The sequence below is a fragment of the Drosophila tropicalis genome, unplaced genomic scaffold (genome assembly GCF_018151085.1).
Source record: "Drosophila tropicalis isolate 14030-0801.00 unplaced genomic scaffold, ASM1815108v1 contig_108, whole genome shotgun sequence".
NCBI lineage: Eukaryota > Metazoa > Arthropoda > Insecta > Diptera > Drosophilidae > Drosophila > Drosophila tropicalis.
The window spans coordinates 978,045-1,000,312 of record NW_027172444.1 but is presented as its reverse complement, the minus strand read 5'-3'; the positions used below and the strand labels follow the sequence as shown (position 1 = coordinate 1,000,312).

Sequence of the window (22,268 nt, the reverse complement as noted above, 5' to 3'; positions counted from 1 at the left end):
ATCAATTATGCAGGCAAAATAGAAACTTAGAAACGGGCAGGGAAAAAAAAAACGACATAGAAGGAATGGAGACAACCCAAGCAGAGGCAATACCAACACATACAAGAGCCACGCTCTCTTAAATGTCAGCGAGTGACCCACACACGCTCTCTTAAATGTCAGCGAGTGACCCACACACGCTCTCTTAAACGTTAGCGCGTGACCCACACATGCTCGCGGTAATACAGGTGTATTAGTGGGCATCGCAGGGGCATTAGAATATTCAGCCACTATAGTTATAATAGAAAAATCCGAAGCCTGAATAACGGTAAAAACTAATAAAGAGGAAAGATACGAGGTTTCCTGCGTGCAAAAATCATAATCATGAAACACTCAAAGTCGAAAGTTCAGCGAGTAAAGAAGTATAATTTTTTTTTTAAATCTCAGTATGAATGCGATCAACGAACAGATTGGCCAGGATGAAGGCGTAGCTCGACGACGTGCGACACTGCGGGACAATATGGAACGCGGTGACTGGCACGAGTCCGACGACGATGAGCCGGACATGTTAAATCCGGCCATCACCGCCTCCTGAGATGAGGAGTTCGATGAGGACGAAGAAGAAGACAGTGGGTACACCACTCTGGAGGAGTCGGATGGTGGACTCAATACGGCAGAAGAAACGGAGGAAGAGAGTGTCGCTGAGTCGGTAGTGGCAGACCGGCTCCATGATGATGAAATGATGTGGAGGGAGCTGGATGAGGCGTTCCAGCTGAAGGAGCAGGAGGAGAGGATGGACGAGGCGAGCAGCGGTCGGAACAGTCCGTTATGGGACCAGCAAGGTGAATTCCAATTAGTGAATCCCGAAGAGTTCCTATTGGAGAGGCGCAGCGGTCAGAGCAGTCCGACAGAGTACGCACCGTGGGACCAAGAGGAATTACCTGATCCAACGGCACAAGCTTGGGAGCCAGCACGGCCGCCGATTCTGTTTCATATGGTGGACAATATGTCAGAAGCCAACGAATCGGAGGACGAGGCCGTGGCTGAGGCAGGTGCGGCTGATGGAGAGGCCAGCCAAACTCTAGGCAATGACATAGATGTAGCGATGTGCGATCCGCGGTGGCAACACATGTGGGTGTGCCAAAAGGTGGCAGAGTTGCGAGAGCAAGCGTTGCGTGAAGAAAGGGCGCGGCAGCAGGCGGTGCAGTTGGCACAAGCCAGACAACGGCTGGCGGCGATAATGGAAAGCAAGAGGCAAAACCAACAGCAACAACAAGAAATCCAACAGCAACAACTCCAACAGCAGCGACAACAACAAAACCAACAGCAACAACAACAGCTCCAACTACAGCAACATCAAGAAATCCAACGGCAACAACTCCAACAACAACAGCAACAACAAGAAACCCAACAGCAACAACTCCAACAACTCCAACAACAACAGCAACAAGACCAAGATCAACAAGTGGAGTACCGAGAATGCCCGTGGGTGTGGCCAAGACCGATAATACACAGACAAATGTCTGCACCCACGGGGCCCAGGGAAGAAGCGAGGCCTGCGGTGGCCCGTCAAGTATCGTGCCCAGTACCAAATGGGCACGAGAGATATGAGGCGGTGCAACCAGAGGAATGGTCAGAGGCGGTGGAGGAGATTGTGGGCCAAATGGCACAACAAGAAGGGCCGAGGAGAGTTAGGCTAGTGTGGGCGGGGCAAACTAGGTATAGGATTAGGATAGCGCAAGGGGTAATTCGTGTATATAGGGAAAGAAGGGTATAATAAGTAGGGTAAATATATGTAAGATATAGAAGATAAGAAAATATGCGGAACGGGCCAAAAACAAAAGGGGGAATAGAGAGAGAAAAGATGCCCTAATCCGCCACCTAGAACGAAAAGATACTCAGTAATCGCCAACAAGAAAGATGCCAAAGGGCCAATAAAAGATGCGATCTGAGTCACAAAAAAAAAAAAAAAAGGCTTGGCAAAGCCGTTGCATAAAAAAAAAAAACACACAAGCATAAAAAAAAAATGAGACAAGAAAATGCACATAGAAAACAAACACAAGGTACAAGGGACAGGGGAGGGCAAATCCCTCCCGAAGAAAGGGGGAGTGTGAGGAATATTATAAATGATAATAATATCCCACACAACAAACTAGCAACAAAGCAATCCAACGGTGTAAATAACGCACCAGATACAAGATACAGCCGAGACACAAACAAAATGTACGATGTCGATCGAAATATTTCGCAAATAAATGCAAGCGAAAAAGGGCATTGGCCCAGTGAGACAATTTAAGAGCACAGAGAGGCCATAATAGAGATGCATGCATTAACATACAATGCATGTGCAAATACGCTGAATAAACATACACCCACATTACACGGATACTATGCGTGTATGACCGCGAGAGGGAGTACAGGTGGCCAATGGGTACTCTTTGCCTACTTCACGCATGCGAGATCGAAAGCAGTTAGAGCACGAACTGCCGAAATCATGCGAACAGAAGAGAGCCAAAGTGAGGGCTAAGCAAGCCCGCGAGACGGGTGCGGGGAATGCATGGTGCCGAAACAAAACCAAGTGAGGGCTATGCTGATGAAGAGTGATGGAAGTCAATATATATGTACAAGCGAGGAAGACAAGGACAAGGGAATGAATGGGCGCGCAGCCACAGAGAAAGTGGACATATGCGCCAAGGATTTACGGGACTTTCACCACGTATAGCAACAAGTGGATGCGTGGGTGAAAGCAGAGGGCCGATGGAAATGTACCAGCTGTATAGCGGTACTCCACCAATCTACTCCTGAGGCCGTGGGAGCTGCCTATATAAAGGCAACGACCATCAAGCAAATTATCAAGTCTACAAGTCGTGATCAACAAAGGGAGTTTTAAGGCCTTCCGAGTAATCTTAAAAGCTCATACTAGTGAAACCAAAACGAGTGAAAGGGTCAAGAAAGTTAGAATAATTTGAGAAGGCCTTACGAGTAACCTCTCAAATTATCCTATAACCAGCAAGTCCTTGGAATAGGACTAGAACACCGTGCCCAGGCAAGAAATAAGAAAAGTCAAGCTGCTTCAGGACGATTCCCAGCATTTTGGAAGGTACAAGGATATATCCTGTTACCGAAATTCCGGGATCTATATATCGTGACGAATACCAATTGCTGAGAGAATCCTGCCCTACGACAAACGGCCACAGGATTTATCCTTGGAGCTACGAGCACGCAAAGACCATCTTTGAAACGCAGTCAGAGGCATTGAGGTGGAAGCAACGTCCCTAGAAGATCAGAATACGCCAGGAACGTGAGAGAAAAGCCATAGGATATATCCTAAGGCCAATTAACGCGCCGGCATTATTCTGAAGAGGGAGATATCAGACAAGATATTTATATCACGAGTCTGAAATAGGAACCAGAGGAGACACAAAGAACGAGAGACGGACTGGGATCGAGCGTCGAGGGACCCCAGCCACAAGAAGCGCTGTCCAAGTTCGGGACTTCTTCAGAGAAACTTGCCATATCCAACCAAGCCGATAAATAATCGTAAATAAATACATTACCAAAACTAATAATTACACAAACGAGTTCTAATTTTCACCGGGGCACAAAATAAATTTTGTTGTGCCGAACCTGGCCCAAGAGATAGCATAAATATCCCAAGGGACGAGAAAGGATCGTTACAATTTTTAGAATGAAATTTTATTGGCTTTCATGCATATTTCCGTGTTGCCTATTTTGATAATTCTGAGGTACGCTTGAGGTACGGCACTACTGCGCTGCTGCCTGCAAGTCTCTGTTTTTCTGCAACTCCTCAGGCGCGATTGCAGCTCTGGCGTCTCTATTTCGTTGCGATTGTCTCTGAGACTCCGCTTCTCGATTCTGAGAGTCTTGGCAAAAATTAATAACTCTTGCCTCATTCATATCCTGTATCTGTTGTCACTCTTCTTTGGGATGAATTTAACTTCTGTTCCCGCCTTCTTGTGGTCCGTCTTGTGATTCTTTGATTTTTATCTCTATGCGAGCAGTATGTTCTTGGCGAACAACGAAGTGGGCTTTTGCGTCCCGTGTTGGCCTCCTGCTCTCTTGAGCCCTAAACAGGATCTTGTCGCGCAACACTGCGGGTCCGTGTATTTCGAGCCTGCTTCTGCAGCCTGCAGGCTCTATCGGCTCGTCGTTTACATTTTGTCGATTGTTTGCCGTGCCTTGGTCGCCAAAAAGTAGCACTGACTTCCCTTCCCAAAATTTATTGGAAGCGCACAAATTTTTCAAAAGCACAAATTAATATGAAATTTAAAAGTTTTCGTTTCTTATTATACCCTTGCAGAGGGTATTATAAAATTGGTCAGATGTTTGTAACGCACAGAAGGAGACGTTTCCGACCCCATAAAGTATATATATTCTTGATCAGCATGAGAAGCTGAGTCGATATAGCCATGTCCGTCTGTCCGTCCGTGCGTATGCGTTTTACTCAACCACCTTAAGAGATATCGGGATGAAATTTTGTGCTTTTTCTGGAGCAGATCAAGTATGAGAATTATCAGGATCGGACTACTATATCATATAGCTCTAAAGGAAACATTTTCATAAAAATTGGAGTATCCCCATGAAATTTACTATGATGATAGTATTGGATGTAAAAACTCAGATTCCAATATTTGAATCTGATCGGATAAATAGAACACAATTGTGTTCTTAAGTTACAGTCAATATAAATCGGATCAACAGCTGCCGGCAGCGCTGCTTGGTGCCTACTACGATATAGTCATGTCCGTCTGGCCGTCCGTGCGTATGCTTTACTCAACCACCTTAAGAGATATCGGGCTCTGCCGGCAGCGCTGCTTGCTGTCTACTACGTCATACCCCTTCAGTACCGTTCATCGGGGAATCGCCGGGGATGTCGCTTGTCCCCGGGACATGTCGCTTGTCCCCGGGGACAAACTGGCGACACTCCTATTAAAAATGCGGCGACATTTAACATTGCATATCCTAGCTTTCAAGACCGGAACGACAACCCAGGGACAGTTGTCGCTCCAGTCGCCAAGACAATGTGCACAAGACCATTGAGTGACAGTGGGGAATCCCCGCAACGCAATCCCAGACGCAACGCTACATGTAATGTGTGTGTATGCGTGCGTTGCTTTGCTTAGGGAATGAGGGAAGAAGAAGAACAAATCGTAGTAAAAGGAGTAAAATTGTTTTGTTTGTATATTGATGAATTGAGTTGCAGAAAACAAATTTTGAACATGTAAAATTATTATTGTCAAGGACTGCAAGGGTATATAAACTTCGGCATAGCCGATGTTAGCTTCTTTGATATTTTTATACCCTTGCAGAGGGTATTATAAAATTGGTCAGATGTTTGTAACGCACAGAAGGAGACGTTTCCGACCCCATAAAGTATATATATTCTTGATCAGCATGAGAAGCTAAGTCGATATAGCCATGTCCGTCTGTCCGTCTGTCCGTCTGTCCGTCGGTGCGTACGCGTTTTACTCAGCCATCTTAAGAGCTATCGGGATGAAATTTTTTTTGGGAGCTTTTTTTACCCGGGTGAGATAAAGTATGAAAATCTTTGGGATCGGACTACTATATCATATAGCTCTGGAACAAAAATTTTTGCAAAAATTGGAGTATCCCCATGAAATTTACCAATATAATAGAATTTGATATAAAATCTCAGATCACAAAATTTGACCCTGATCGGATAAATAGAACACAAGTTACAGTCTATATAAATCGGTTCAATCGCTGCCGGCAGCTCTGCTTGCTGCCTACTACGTCATCATCAAATCAACAGAGCACATGCATACACACACAGACGCAACGCTACGTAAACTGTATGTGTATGCGTTCGTTGCTTTGCTTAGGGAATGAGGGAAGAAGAAGAACAAATTATACATAGTATGAAGAGTAAAATTGTTTTGTTTGTATATTGATGAATTGAGTTGCAGAAAACAAATTTTGAACATGTAAAATTATTATTGTCAAGGACTGCAAGGGTATATAAACTTCGGCATAGCCGATGTTAGCTTCTTTGATATTTTTCTGATAAAAACTGTGCATAAAGTTCTCGGGTAAGCAAAAGTCTCCACGGCTCAATACAGTTTAAATGCCAGAATGATCAATAGACTTTTTAAAATGTGTGAGAAGTTTTATAAAGAATGTGTGAGAGGTTTTCGAGAAATTTGTAAAAGTATGTTTGTTCAGCAAAGGCAATTCGCCGCTCAATTCGATTTTTGCCATTCGGCCAAAGCCGATAGACAAGTGTCGAGCGCCTTATCGCTGAAGTAGGGGTTCAGGCAAATATGTATGGTGCCGCTGATATAGGGGGTAACTCGAAGAAAGGGCCCGCTAATATTACTCGAAATGAAGTAGAGCAATTTTTCGGCATGGTCACATACATACATGTCATTAGTGCAATTACCATCTTCAAGACTCCATATACGACTCTTGGTCAAGTATTTATACATGGCACCATGACTTGAAACAGATGGGAAACTATAAAACGTTTTCTTCACATCAACAATAATGACGATATGAGGTTGGCAGGTGAAGCCGGGTGTGACAAGCTATTCAAGATTCAACCGGTGCTAGACAAAATCCGTAATCAATTACTGCTCGTTCCTAAGGCTGATGTCAGAGTGGACGCGATAAGCGATGCGATAATATTGAGCGACAATAAGCGAGAAAGCTCTGCATTCAAATTTATATGTAATCGTTGAATGCATGTCAGAGTGCAAGCGAAGCGAGAAGAGAGCCAAAGCGACAAGTTAAAGCGAGTTGCGAGAAAGCGATTCTGACACGCTTTCTCGCTTCATCCAACTGTTGTTATACGTGTGTTTTCGTTGCGTTCTGAGCTTTAAAAATAGGTTGTTTTTGGTTATAGTCAATGGACATGCGAAAAAAAATGCTTTGCAGATTGGAAATTCAAAAGATCGTACTTTCTCATTTTGGATACCGAAATAATTCCGAAAACAATTAAAAAAATCAAACATTTTTGTTGCAAAAAAAAAAATATATATTTATAATTACATAGTTACCTCAAAGTTAGAATAAGTTTTTCGCGTTATGGGATTAACAACAAAATTTGTCCAACACTTTACCAGTTTTTAATGAATCTTCGTCAAAATATAATCGAATGTATTGATCGACATTCGAGTATAATTGAAAAATTTGTCAGGATACTGCCTTAAATTTTTATACAAACTATTAAACTCTCCTTTTAAACGGTTACTATTCAGTGGATGGATCCCGGTGGTTTTTTTCATTACAACATTTATAACTGCTGCTGACGCAAAAAATTCTTCGTCTGAATCCATGACGACGATGATTGCACCTGAGACTAAAATTACAACCCTCGCTAGGTTTCTCGCTTTGCGGAAAGCTTTCAATCTGCCATGCCATCGCTTTGCAGACCGCTGTGATAACTATCGCTTGTAGCATCGCATCGCTTATCGCGGCCACTCTGACATCAGCCTAAGGAAGCACATTTGGTGGTTGATGAGCAAATTATTCCTACGAAGTGCCGTCACCACTTAAAGCAGTATAATCCCGCAAGGGTAGGATTAATCGAGTACCTAATTCAAAGATGCCAACTGAAAAAGAATTGAAAAAGCAAGGACGTGGAAGCATGGTCGAAAAAGTTACTAATATCGATGGATGGAGCTTGGCCTTGTCTCTTGGTTTGACAATAAGGTAGTCAACATTCTTTCTACATACGTTCGGGAAGCAATCCTGTTTCATCGAAAAACCGATTCAGTAAGAAACACAAAAAGTATATAGACATCGAGTCTCCTAAGGCAGTTGATGTGTACAATTACCATATGGGTGGAGTTGACTTACTGGGTGGAAAATATTGAGAAATGCAATGTATTTCTATGCTATAATGACAAAAAAAACTGTTTTACCAACCTTCACCTAATTGCATAGAAAGCCATATATGGCCTCATTTTTAGTTAAGATTAATTAGTCTGCCGAATTTGATTGCGATAGTCAAAAAACTACAGGAGGAAATCGGTTTTTCTAAATTATGGAGGCGGAAGTGGGCGTGGCAAAAAATTTGAAAATATATATGTATAGTATAGCTCGCAAATAACTGTTGACACTTTTCCATTGTCTGCAAATAAATGTCTTTCTCTCAAACAATAAAAAAGACTCAGACAGAAACTGCTTTTGTCGCGACTGACTTAGATCGCTCGCGCTCTGATCGAGACAGTCATTTCTGTTTTCATTTCGCTCAAGTCAAACACTGATCGATTGCTTGAGTTAAATGAAGCATACCCTTCAGTACCGGTCGCCGCAAATTCCTCTGAAAATCCGAGGCAATTTGTCAGATGTCGCCTCGGAATTTCAGGGGACATGCCATACAAATTTGCGGCGACATTTAGCATTGTGTGTCCTAGAGCCTCGGACATTCTATCGATTTTTCGGCGACATATCGCCGATAGCTCGGATTTACAATCGACATTGCGGCGACATTGTCGATGGAATATCCCCGCATTTTCCCAAAAATAAATAAAAACTTGATTTGATTTGGTTTTTTAACACGCATTAGTTTCTATTTTATAACATATATATACATTTAAATTTGTTTATTTTTATTCTTAAATATATTACATTAAATTTTAATATTTATGTATATTTACACTTTTCTTACGTTTTTTATTGCTTTACTTCTTTTGGCTTGTGCCAACCAATGTCTTAGCACATTCTCCGCCGGCTCATCCGGAATCGGATGGATTTTAAAAAAGAACAAAATTGATTAGGGAATGAAAACTTCAAAATATTTTAATAGCACTTACCTTTATTACTGTATACACGGAATTTGAAAAAATTCAACATTTCCTGCGCCTACGAAATTCAATCGCGAATGAACAAAGAAACGAAAAGTACAAAGCGACTCGCGCAGGAGTTGGAAAAAACAATAACAACAATGCACTGACGAACGAAGTGAATTGGCGTAGACAAAAATCATCATGCTTTACTTCTTCCAATTTTTTTTTTAGTTGTTGTGCATTTCGCTCTTCTAGATGATTCCTAACTGTTATTTTTTTCTCTCTCTGATTGTTCTCTCCAAATTGTAAAGCACTTGGCAAAATGTGAATTTTCGGTCATTGTTAATTGTGCAAGTGAAACAGAAAGGTCAGTAAGCATCAAATTAATAACTTTGCATAAATATAATTACATCAAAAAGGTGAAAATGTCTGCAAAGCAATTGCGAAGAATTGCAAAACGGGAAACCCAAAAAATACTGTTCGGGGGCAATAAAAAATTAAAAGAAAACACAAATGTGCAAGAAACTTTGGCAATAAACGAGCCCCCACCCGAAAATGGCAATGTTGACTGTTCAAGTGATAGCTCTTTCTCTAGTAGTGACGATGAGAATTGTTTACATAAAGATAATAATGAATTGAACTTGCGTGAGGAAATAGCCAAATGGGCCACTGATTTTGGCATTAGTATATTTGCACTTAATGCATTATTATTATTGATGCGAAAATTCAATATTCATGTGCCGAAAGATGGCAGAACAGTTTTGCATACGCCTGGTTCCGTCACTGAGAGAAAGGTTGGCGATGCTACTTATGTTCATTACGGGCTTAAGAGCTGTTTAACTGACTTTCTTGTGACGAATAATTGGAAGTTACCAAATTTAACGTTAGACTTTGGCATAGATGGCCTTCCTTTATTTAAAAGTAGTTCGAAGCAAGTTTGGCCGATTTTGGCAAGTGTTGTGAACACATCATATGTTTGCCTAGTTGGTGTGTTTGAAGGAATTTCAAAGCCACATTGTGCACTTGATTTTTTACAAGAGTTCATTGTAGAACTAAAAGTTCTCATTGAGAAGGGAATTCAGTTTGAAAGTAAACATTTGAATGTTATTGTACGTTGTTTTGTGATGGATGCACCGGCAAAAGCGTTTGTTTTAGGAACAAAGGGACATTCTGGGTATTACTCTTGTGGAAGATGTTTGCAGAAAGGGCAGATGGCCAAACATCGTCTAGTTTTCCCACCAGAACCCGAGACAATACCTAGAGACAATACATCGTTCCGAAACCGTTCCCAGCCGGAACATCACTTAAAAGCAGTCTACTCCATTGGAAATACTTAATATAGATATAATCTCACAGTGCTCCTTAGATTATATGCACGTCGTATGTTTAGGTGTTATGCGGACATTATTGAATGCTTAGACAAAATAAAAAAGGTGAAAGCTTTTCATTACCTTCATGGAAAGTTGAATTAATTTCGAGTGAGTTGACATTCAATAAGAAAAATATGCCTAGGGAGTTTAATAGAAAACCTAGAAGTGTAAAAGAGCTTGATAGGTGGAAAGCAACAGAGATGAGGCAGTTCTTACTCTACACTGGACCTTTTGTTCTAAAAAATATATGATTTGTATTTTTTGACATACAATTTTCATTCCCTGCTGCATTTGCATGAAGACTTTCAACTTTTTGGAGCTTTAGATGGAATAAGCGCTTTTAAATTTGAAAACCACTTGCATAAAATTAAAAATGTTCATGCAATGTTCGAAAAGGGAAAAAGTGTTGCAGCTCAAATTTATAAAAGGCAGGTAGAAAAGAGCTATCATTTGGAAGAGCAATTAAGTGAAGAATTGCCAGCAAGGTTTGGGAGAATAAAAAATGGAAAAATACAAAAGGTTTTTGTGGGTTGTGAGTTGACCAACTTGTCATCATTTCTTTTGCACCCAATTAATTCAATGGACTTCAATGTATATTGCGCCGCAGACATTACACTTAATAACAAAACTAATTTTTTAATGAATCAAATAACTAATAAAATTATATGTTTACGTGATTCTCTAACGGCAAGTTATTTTTTTACGCCAGAGATACATAATGCCGCAGAATAATTCAGTTGCAAATACCGAATTTTTTGATTATGTACCTTCGAATAATTTGACAAAATGTAAGTAATCAATTATCCGTTATCATAGGTTAATATTAAATATTATGGAATATTCTTTTCAGTAAGAAACGTGGACGTGTCGAACAATGATTTGGCTATATTAATATCTGAGCTAAGAGACGAGCTGCGGGACTTAAAAATTTCAATGACGCGCACGATAACAAAGTTAACAGAGGAAGTTGTTTCTCTGAAACTAGAGTGTAGGCGAAACAAGGAGCCTTCCGTTGATGTCGCAGTTGAATTTCGTAGTCTGCAGAAACTTCCTCTCAATTCTATTGACGCCTTAATAGAATTTGATGAGGCGGTGCAGAAAGACGACAGTCAACTATATATAAGTAAACTATTAAAATTTGTTCAGAAACAATTCATATCAAAAACAGGAGGAGATGGACCTGCGCAGTTTTTGAGGGCAGCGATAAGGAAAGTTTTTACGGACGAATTGTCTTCTGACTACAGCTGGAAGGGAACAGCCACAAAGCCAAACGCAGAAAAGTGCAATCTCGTGACATTAATAAAAAGTAGGTATATATCTCTACTATTGATGTACAATATTAATAATTTTGTTTACTTTCAGACATTTGTCACGCTAAATACAAATGCACCGACAAGGACATGAATGGCGTCCTTCAAAAGCATTTTGTGCATGCTAAGGATAGAATTTCCAAACGAAAACGTTATGTTTGAATGAATTTAAATAAACTTTTTTTATTTTTTTTTGTAAAATAAATAATGGAAATTATAATTAAAAAAATAATCGCTTATGACTGGAAAGAGAATCGCTTATGACTCAAATAATGACTCAAAAAAGAGTCGCGCATGAATGAAAATGCATAGCAAAAGGGAGTCGCGTATGATTGAAAGTGCGACTTAAATATGATTCAAAAGCGATTAAAGAAAGTGGTTATAAGCGACTCATCAAGATGAGTCGCGGCTAGGCTACCATTTTCTCCCGACGAATGGGCCATTTATGATCAGAAAATGAGCGCAAATATGACTATTTTCAATCGTCGCGCGACTCATAAAAGACTCATATATGCTCTGTTAACTTCAAAAATGCTTGCTGGGTAATCACACGCGATTGATGCGTTCTTATTTACATTTATGTATGTGTATGTACATATGTATGTATTTATATGTACACGGTAGGCAAAGATAATTTCTGTTGAGTTTTTTAGTCAAACTGTCTTTTGTTGAGACTCTTTGTGTGACCAAAAATCGTATTACCCTTTACGCGACACTCATTTGAGAGCGTCACACGAATGAGTCAATGCAAAGCGCTTGACAAAAACCAATTTAAAACAAAACAAAAAGTGCAACTCAGAGAGAGATCATTTCTGGACAATCTTTTCGGTTATGATACGAAGCAGAGCATATGAGAAAAAACGATCAACTGTCATTTGCGAGCTATGATATATACTCTGCGCGCGTCCTAAGCCTGTGTACACACTAAATTTGGTGACTTTAGCTTTGTTAGTTTTTGTTTAATTTTCAGGGGCGGAAGTGGGCGTGGCAAATTTTTTAACTAGCCAATATTTGCGCGTCTATTAAGCTAGTTTGAACAATTAGTTTCTGCGTGCTAACTAAACAAGTGTATATACCAAAGTTGATGTCTCTATCTGTTATAGTTTTTAAGAAAAACAGTTTTATGTGAATTCTGGGGCAGTAAGGGGGCGCGGCTGAAATTTCAATTAACTCTATACATTTACGCACTACACGAGGATACATACCGAATTTGGTGGCTCTAGCTCTTATAGCCACCGAGATCTGCGTGTTCATATAGACGGACGGACGGACAGGCGGACATGGCTAGATCGACTCGGCTGCTGATCTTGATCAAGAATATATATACTTTATAGGGTCGAAGAAGCTTCCTTCTTCCTGTTACATACATTCTAGCGACTTTAATATACCATTTCACCCTATGGGTGTATGGTATAATTATGTTTTACATTTGTCTAATCATTAGGCTAACATTAAGAAATGAAACCAGCGGGTTTCAAGGTTTTCTAAGAATCAAAACTGGGTTTTACCTTGAGGTCAATAAATCTAACTAATTTATGTATAAGATTTTTAATAATAAGCAGCAGAAAAGGGTAAACTCGCCTTTTTACACCCTTGCAGAGGCTATTATAAAATTGGTCGGATGTTCAAAAGGAGACGTTTTCGACACCATAAAGGATATATGTATGTATATTCTTTATCAGCATGAGAAACTGAGTCGATATTGTCATGTCCGCCGATGCTTATGCGTTTCTCAGCCATCTTAAAAGCTATCGGGTTGATATTTGTTTTTGTGCTTTTAATTACCTGGGTCAGATCAAGTATAAAAATCTGTAGGATCGAACCACTATATCATATTCATAGTTAGTAACGAAAAGTAGGTGAAGCAGTTGGAGTATCGCTATGAAAAACTAATGTGATAGTATTGGATATGAAACCTCAGATCCCAAAATTTGAATCTAAACGGATAAGTAGAACACAAGTTACAGCTAATAAAAATCTGCTCTACACCCAGCTCTGTCGGCAGCGCTGCCTACTACGTCATACATCATCAACGGAGCAAATGCATACACACACAGACGCAACGCTACTGGAACTGAAACCATCACATCTGAGAAATCGCCTCAGACATTCAGAGGAATTTGCGAATGAAACAAATTTTGAACATGTAAAAATATTATTGCCAAGGACTGTAAGGGTGTATAAACTTTGGCGTAGTAAGTAGTGAAGTAAGTAAGCTTCAGTGTTTGCATTTGCTGCTACATAGCAGCAATTTCAATAAAAATATTGCTCTGCTCCCGCTACTGCTCTGATTTCGAAGGGCTACATAGCATAACAGTGCAGTGGCGGAAATGCTCATTATTATATCGATTACTAATGGATTACTTCCCGCCTGTGTGTATTCAGAAACCGAATACAAGCTCCATTACTTTCTTAACGAATGGCCGAGTTTTCTACCGTGTGCATGAAATTATTGAATTTTATAATGCAAAAAGTAATGACGTGACGAAGTTTCCATCGATAATGGATTACCTATGCATATACTTTTTAAATATTGTAATGCAGAAATTCCTCAACTTGGAGAAAACTCAGCATACAATTTCAAACTCGCTCATGGGTTAATAATGTGCGTACATTAAAACCCAATATACCAGCAACCCATTTTCCCACTAAACTTGCAGAAATAATTGATTACGAATGAAAATTCGATAACGCTTCATATATTTATAATATATTTTTATTTTTATATATGTGGGATGTGGATTTGCGATGTTTATCAGTCCCACTGTACACGAAGACGAGAGACTAGACGACGACAAAACGACGACGGGCGTGAAAAGTCGAAGCGTCATAGACGGACGCCAAAGTCGAGCCGATCCAAACGTCGATTGTCATTTAGCATAGTGTAAAGTGTAAAGTCGTATTTTCATGTAAACCCCCTAGACTATAGTTATATTGTAAATAAAACCCCACATATATGTATTTCATATATCTTCGGTAATAATATTTTTTTTTGATTTTCTGTCAAACTTTTGTTTTGCCAGCCGACCTTCCTGTACGCAAAAGCAGTTCCTTATTGTAGTAACGCACTTCTTCGGTTTTAATAGCATCTGTCAATCAAAGATTATTAATTTTATATTCATTAAAATTAAGAAGATTTATACATATGTACCTGATAGAGCATCGTTCAAATACTTAAATTCCTTGAACGACTCTGGTCCTTTTTCGTCCTTCAGGATAATTTCAATCTTTAGGGCGAGGTTCGGCACAACAAATTTTAGTTTGTGCCCCAGTGAAATCACGACACAATAATTTATGTATATATATATGTACATATGTATGTTCGAGTTTATTTTGATGTTTTGGGTTTTTTTGATTTTGATTTTCGTTTATTTGGTTTTAGTTAATTTATTTCAACATTAACTAAAATCATTTGTCTACGTCATCAAAACGTCATTGGCTTCGTAGACAGGGCTTCCCCAATACCCAATTCCCCCTTTCTTCGGCTTGCACATACCTCCCTTTGCCCATCGGGCTTGATCGACGATATTGGCTTTACTTGATATGCACACAGCCCCCCCCTACCACCCGTTGTACATGCTTCGCCATCACTTTGGCCTCTTGTGTCTCTCTGCTTGTTCAGCCTCAAAGCGCTCCATGCACCGGTACCCGCTCTCAATCGGCACACGCATAGTGTCGGTGTGCTGCGCCTGTATTGCTGAATTCTCAATGTTCATGCATACGCTCTCTTAATCGGTCCATGCCCTCTTGTGATTGGAGCATCGCAGCCCTCTCTCTTGTGCGTATGCTCTCCAGCCGTTGATTTTTCTGTTCTCTGGCTCCCACGCATCTTCCCGCTGTGACGAAATTGCTGTTGGTCGTATGTGGTTCGATCGAACATGTTGCATCGTAGCGAAATGTTGCGTGTTTTAATTGCAGCAACATGTTGCGAAACATGATCTTTGGCAACATTTTGCCTGGCATTATGCATCCTTGGTTTTACATTGCGTTCTTTTTGGTTATTTCCATGTTGTTGTGTGGAACATTATTGTCAAATATATGTTCCTCACAATTCTTTTCCGCTAAGGCCGTCATAATTTAAGCTTGGAATTATGTTGCTGCCTACAACACTATTAAAATGTTTCACAATATTTCCTTTAGCAATTTTTTGTAGAGTTCGCACCTGTATATATAAATTAAGGAAGAAAATGTTAAGTTCAATTATATTGCTTAAAAGGCTTAAGGTACTTACAAAAGCTTCTTTATCATCCTTGATTAAGTTTTCGACTTTTCATAAGTCTTTCATACTTAGGATGGGGCAAAGATTTGCCGCTGAAGGCATGTCGTCATTGGTCAACTTTTTTAAAATTGTGAAAATTTCTAACTGTCGATTTTCAATATTTGACAGTGTCTTATTTATATCCTTAACGTCATCTTCCAGCTTCGCAGGCGTTCGCCTTTGGAGTCATCGACTCCGAACTGCGAAGAACCGACTGTGAACTGCTTGTTAAACATATGTATCTTAAATATCAAAGAAGTTAAATTCGGCTATGCCGAAGTTTATATACCCTTGCAGTCCTTGACAATAATAATTTCACATGTTCAAAATTTGTTTTCTGCAACTCAATTCATTAATATACAAACAAAACAATTTTACTCTTCATACTATGTACAATTTGTTCTTCTTCTTCCCTCATTCCCTAAGCAAAGCAACGCACGCATACACATACAGTTTATGTAGCGTTGCGTCTGTGTGTGTATGCATGTGCTCTGTTGATTTGATGATGACGTAGTAGGCAGCAAGCAGAGCTGCCGGCAGCGATTGAACCGATTTATATAGACTGTAACTTGTGTTCTATTTATCCGATCAGGGTCAAATTTTGGGATCTGAGATTTTATATCAAATTCTATTATATTGGTATATTTCATGGGGATACTCCAATTTTTGCAAAAATTTTTGTTCCAGAGTTATATGATATAGTAGTCCGATCCCAAAGATTTTCATACTTTATCTCACCCGGGTAAAAAAAAGCTCCCAAAAAAAATTTCATCCCGATAGCTCTTAAGATGGCTGAGTAAAACGCGTACGCACAGACGGACGGACAGACGGACATGGCTATATCGACTTAGCTTCTCATGCTGATCAAGAATATATATACTTTATGGGGTCGGAAACGTCTCCTTCTGTGCGTTACAAACATCTGACCAATTTTATAATACCCTCTGCAAGGGTATAAAAACAGGGCAACTTTTGCAACTTTTTTTGGTATCTTTTGGCATTCTTTCACAAAGATAAGCCTTTTTAGATAAAACGTTCTTCCACATTGATGGCTAATAGGTAAGGAAAGAGTTACCAAAAAAGTTGCAAGGGTATACAAACTTTGTTGCGGTCGAAGTTAGCCCCGGCCCTCTGGTTTTCCTTGCAGTCTGTATGCGAGAATAACTGTACGCCAGGGGTAGGCACAAAGCCAGCGCAAACGTTTTTTCTTTTTTTTTTTGTTTATTTCTTAGAACTTACAAACATTTAATACAAATATGTTACAACAATGGCGGAGAACATAAGGTGAGAACAAAAAAAAATAAAAGATAACGGCTACTGTGGGAGGCCTGTCGGTATTGCATCACAGACCGTGGGCTTTATTTATTGGGCAGACCTTGAATCTCTCCAAGTTTCTAAGTACCATCATTACGCGCACGGCGAAGTCGCTGGCCGCCTCCCACACGTCTGGATCTGTGATCATCATCCTCGTCAGATTACTCGCCGTCACCATCTCACCCATTACATTCTGCAGTCGGCACCGTTCTACTTCGAAGCGTGGGCAGTGCTGAAGCACATGGCTTGCATCCTCTACAATGCCAGCTACGCACCATGTGCATTTATCCGACACGTCGTGGTTGAATCTTTTCAAATAGCTTCTGAAGCAACCATGACCGCTCAGGAGCTGTGTGAGGTAGGAGTTCACTGCCCCATGTTTTCTCGAAACCCATAAAATGATGTCAGGGATCAGAGCGTGAGTCCACCCCCCCTTGGAGGAGAAGTCACACCTTTCCTGCCATCTACGCAGACTTGACTGCCATGCCATCCGATGCTCAAGGCCTCTCTGCTGATTAGTGGTAGTACTGCTTGTTTGCCTCGACGCAGTGAAGGAGGCCGACGCAATTCCAGCGTATTCTTCGATGGGCAGCAACCAAGCGATCACCAGCGCGGCGTCATCAGAGATGGTACGAAAAGCACTGCACACCCCGATTGCGCTTAAGCGAGGCGTCGACTCGAGGCTCCGCCTGTAGGATCTGGTTTCCATCATCAGTAATTTTTAAGTGTTTTGGGCAGTTAAGTGAACAGAAAACAAAAGTTAAAAAAAATCATTAACTGAGGTCCCCGATTTTAAACCTTTAACCATTACTAAAAAGTTAATAATGTCCTTCATCAACAATGATGATACCATTATGCCTATCGATGAAGACCCACAGGTTGTCATCAATGATGATGAGGCATCGGCAACGACACACAACATGCCAAATGGACGCTCATTTGGATTCGCTGCGCTCCTCGTTCACCAATCGCAGCTCGACGCCGGACTCCTCTCATAATTCTCTAGATGCCCTCGAGATGGCCCAGGACGACCGGGAGGAGAAGGCCCTAATAACCCAGGTTCTGGAATTGCAAAACACATTCGACGACCTCTTACAGCGAGTAGACTCCGTAAAGGAAAGGAATCTCAAATTGCGCTCGGAAAATCAAGTTCTTGGCCAATATATTGAGAATCTTATGTCCGCATCCTCGGTGTTCCAGTCCACGAATGCGAATGCTACGAAAAGAAGTAAAAACGCTTTCCACATTCATCGACACTCTCAGTCATGGCCTTCTCAAAATGAAACACATAAAAGGTTGCTTCTAAATCTGTTTTCTAATCCAAAGCGTTTACGTACAAAATAGCAAAACATTCAACATTCAAAACATACAAATCTATGTGCTTAGCTTATTGCTTAATGTTACTTGTGTTTTGCTGTCCCCTCGAATTTTTGTGCACCATAAAATTAATGTTATTATAATAAGTTTAAAATAGGCATGCGTAAGTAATACATTTTATTTATTTAACCATTCATATATGTACAAAAATATATAGATTATTAATAAATCAATATTCAATCCCCGTTATCCACGAAGGCACCAAGTGGAGTGCAGTCGAACGGATGACGCTGGATAGCAAGAGACGCCGTCCTTGTTTTGGTCCACGCGTGTTAAGTAGTATTCGAGAGAGCGATTGCGCTACAGATGCTGCTTTCCCACTGCTGTACTCCAAGTGCTCTCTGAAAGTCAGCCTTGTGTCGATCATGACTCCGAAGTACTTTAGAGCACGCTTGGAGACAACGGTAGTGTCGCCGACCCTAATGCTGGCAGTCTCAACTCGCTTGCGGCTACTTATGAGTACCGCCTCCATGTTTTGCGCGGCTAATTGCAGGCCGGCCGCAGAGAGCCATTGGCCAACCATAATGATCGCCCGGTTTGTGACTTCTTCAGCTGCCTTGAGTTCCTTGGCTATCACCACCAGTGCTCCGTCGTCTGCGAAGCCAACTATATGGGTGCCAGGCTCGAAATCCAAGCGTAAGATACCTTCGTACATGACGTTCCATAGCAGGGGACCCAAAACAGACCCTTGTGGGACGCCAGCAGATACGACCCTTTCCTCCAAACTTGCGTCTGTCCAGAATCGTATCCTCCTGTTGCAGAAATAGCTGGCTACGCACTTGATGAGATAGCTCGGAATACCGAAGGCCCCAAGCGCTTCCAAGATCCTGTTTCATCTCGCTGGTTGTGACCGTAGACCTGCGAGTTAGTTTCCGGCTTAAAAAACCTCCGAAAGTGGTGCGTCCTTGAGAACGGTTGCCTGCTCTCGCCAATGGTGAAGGTGATGACTTCGTGGTCAATCGCCGAGTACGCTGATCCCACGCGCCATGTTGCTGAGCCGGCGATGCTATCGCTGGCAAAAGAAAGATCCATAATAGATCCTGTGCCGGCCCTTCTGAAGGTATTCTGGGAGCCAACATTCAGCAGGGAGATGTTTAGATTGGCGAAAGCTTTCAGCAGCAATCTACCTCGAGCGTCCGAGCGAGTACTTCGCCATTCGACTGACCAAGCATTAAAGTCGCCACCTATAATCACTCGTTGTCGCCCTCTAATGTCTTCAGCGATGCTGTCTACCGTCCGGCCGAACTGCTCCAGGGTCAAGCTAGGCGCGAGATAGCAGCTGTAGAGCCAATACCTGCCAAACCTCGCTCTCACAAATCCATCCTCGCGTAGAATGTCCTCCAATACGCCGTCATTACTACCACAACACCACACCGCTGCTCTGCCGCTCGAGTTCTTGGCCCAACAGGGACCTGTTGGGCTGCGATGCAGTGGTTCAGGTTCAACTGCAGGATCTTCAGGGATTGGCTGGGTCATTAAAGCTCATTGGGAGTCTTCGATACGCCTGTAGCTGGGCTTAGACGGCTACCCGCAAGGTGGTTTTTTGGGTTTAAGTCCTGCGCAGCGCAGAGGAAGCAATGCGGTTCCATTGAGGCACAGACGGCTGTCTTGTGGCCTGCTACACCACACTTGAAGCAACAGTTTGATCTGTCCTCCTTGACCAGTAGCTAGGCACTTGAAGCAGCCCAAAGGCCGCTGCTCGAGCTCTCTAATTCGGCAGTTAGCCCAGCCTATCTCTACGCGACCAAGTTCGACGAGCTTTCGGGTCACAGACACAGGTGCGCTCACAATTGCCGTCTGGTAGTTCCGGAGACCTGCCCGGAGGCTTTTAACGGTTAGCGCGTTTACGTCTATACCTTCGTACATGACGTTCCATAGCAGGGGACCCAAAACAGACCCTTGTGGGACGCCAGCAGATACGACCCTTTCCTCCAAACCTGCGTCTGTCCAGAATCGTATCCTCCTGTTGCAGAAATAGCTGGCTACGCACTTGATGAGATAGCTCGGAATACCGAAGGCCCCAAGCGCTTCCAAGATCCTGTTCCATCTCGCTGAATTGAAGGCGTTTTGGATGTCGAGTGTTACCACAAGGCAGTATTCTTTGGCACCACCTTTCCATCTCGTACCTTCAATTGCCCTTGCAGCTAATTCTACCACCCGGTTGAGCAACAGTTTGATCTGTCCTCCTTGACCAGTAGCTAGGCACTTGAAGCAGCCCAAAGGCCGCTGCTCGAGCTCTCTAATTCGGCAGTTAGCCCAGCCCATCTCTTCGCGACCAAGTTCGATGAGCTTTCGGGTCACAGACACAGGTGCGCTCACAATTGCCGTCTGGTAGTTCCGGAGACCTGCCCGGAGGCTTTTAACGGTTAGCGCGTTTACGTCTATCTTAGCTTGCGAGGATAGCTGCGTTAGAAGCTCCTCAGGGGTCACCCCTGCATCTAGGTTGTAGACCGCTACCGTCCTAAGCTGTGTAAGGGCCTTCACACCGGCTTTTGCACCCAGCACTTGGGTGATGTCGTCCTGGAGCGATTTTATACTCGTAGCAGAGTCCTTGCGAAGCTCCAATAGCAGCGCGTCTTTAGCTGTGCGACGTACTCTGGAGACATGCTCACGGACGTGGATTAGTTTGCCATCCGTACGTCTGGTCAACATCGTTAGGACTTGGCTATAACTGAGCCCGCTGCTGGCCTCGATCAGAATTGCATCGGCTCTATGCCTGATTCTGTGTTTGGCCTACTTCGAGGAGCCACCACGCGTCGAGGCTTTGGTGGGCCGACTGTTTTCCAGCCTTGGTTGTCCTCGGAAGTCTCATGATCCGCTATTGGGAGGTGCGGTTTGTCGCCTTGAGGAGTAGGTGACTCCTGCTGCTGCTGCTGGGGTTTCACAGGGTACCGTTTTTTAGAACGCTGCTTAGATGCGTGAGCACTCGGCTGCCGCAGTTGCTTTCCAGCTGGTTCAGACGAACCTAGTGTCTTGTCTTCTCGCTTTGCCAACGGCGAAGTCTGAGTAGGCCGAGAAAGCATGGTCATGGGGGACATTGCTTCGGTCTGCTGCCCACGACTGGCACGCTCAGGTGGCGCCTTCGAGCAATTGGTACTTGCATCCAATGTAACTGTCTCGGTCGGGTGCCCGCTGAGTCGGGAGCTGACTTCCGCCTGCAGCTCTCCACCTTTTCACGAAGGGCGTTGGTGATGGCCCGCTTGCTTCCTTTCTTCTCGGGCTTTATCTTCTCCAAGATCTCCTCCAACAGTACGCCCATTTCCGATAGTTCTTTGCAGACAGGCTGCAATTTTTACCTTTTCGGTGGGGCACAGTCGTAAGCATTAACTGCTTCTCCGTCTGGGCTCATGGCATCCCGAGATTTCTTTGGGGTGTCCTCTTGCTGGCTAGCAGCCGCTCGCAGTGGCAACTCGCCATGGATTGGAGGCGAATGTAGCAGCAATCTACTACTCCCAAACACCATTGGCTCCTCGCCGTCCATTTCCTTCAGCCTGACGACCAGGTATTTCCCCCCTGGGGGGCGTTGGGAGTTATACCGCTCCGGCTCGGCTTCCTTTAGATAATTCAGGCAGCCAGGTGGAATATAGGCCACTCGGTGTACGAAGGTAGGATAAATGAAGCAAGTAAGTCGACTCGTCGACTTGGGTATACCATACACTAGGTGAAACAAATATTTCAAATTTCGAAAACCAAATGTATGTCTATTGTTTTTACATGCTTCATACTATGTGCTATCTCGCTCACTCTACAAACACACGAGCACTCTAGCGCCGCCACTAGCCAACGGCCAATTCTGTCCTTGTGGACCGCTTAGTAACATACGTTCATACGCATATTTTGCATGTTTCCAATCCGATTTCAATAAAATTTGGTAGTTTGGTAGAAGTAG

At 42.4% G+C, this 22,268-nt stretch overlaps 1 protein-coding gene and 1 pseudogene across 1 annotated transcript; both read left to right on the top strand.

Annotated features, from left to right (window-relative positions):
- Window positions 1-427: 427 nt before the first annotated feature.
- Window positions 428-17,238, top strand: LOC137572875 (uncharacterized). The gene is made up of 3 exons (XM_068284722.1): window positions 428-509; window positions 576-1,633; window positions 17,062-17,238. Exons 1-3 carry the CDS (start codon window positions 428-430, stop codon window positions 17,236-17,238), a joined length of 1,317 nt encoding a protein of 438 aa, XP_068140823.1.
- Window positions 17,239-17,745: 507 nt separating this feature from the next.
- On the top strand, window positions 17,746-19,019 carry LOC137572865 (uncharacterized; annotated as a pseudogene).
- Window positions 19,020-22,268: the final 3,249 nt, after the last annotated feature.

Coding starts and splice junctions, on each gene's coding strand:
- LOC137572875 (XM_068284722.1), top strand. CDS start 428: ATGAATGCGATCAACGAACAGATTGGCCAGGATGAAGGCGTAGCTCGA. Junction 510..575: donor GCGGGACAATATGGAACGCG/GTGACTGGCACG, acceptor CCGCCTCCTGAG/ATGAGGAGTTCGATGAGGAC. Junction 1,634..17,061: donor CAGAGGCGGTGGAGGAGATT/GTGGGCCAAATG, acceptor TTTATTGGGCAG/ACCTTGAATCTCTCCAAGTT.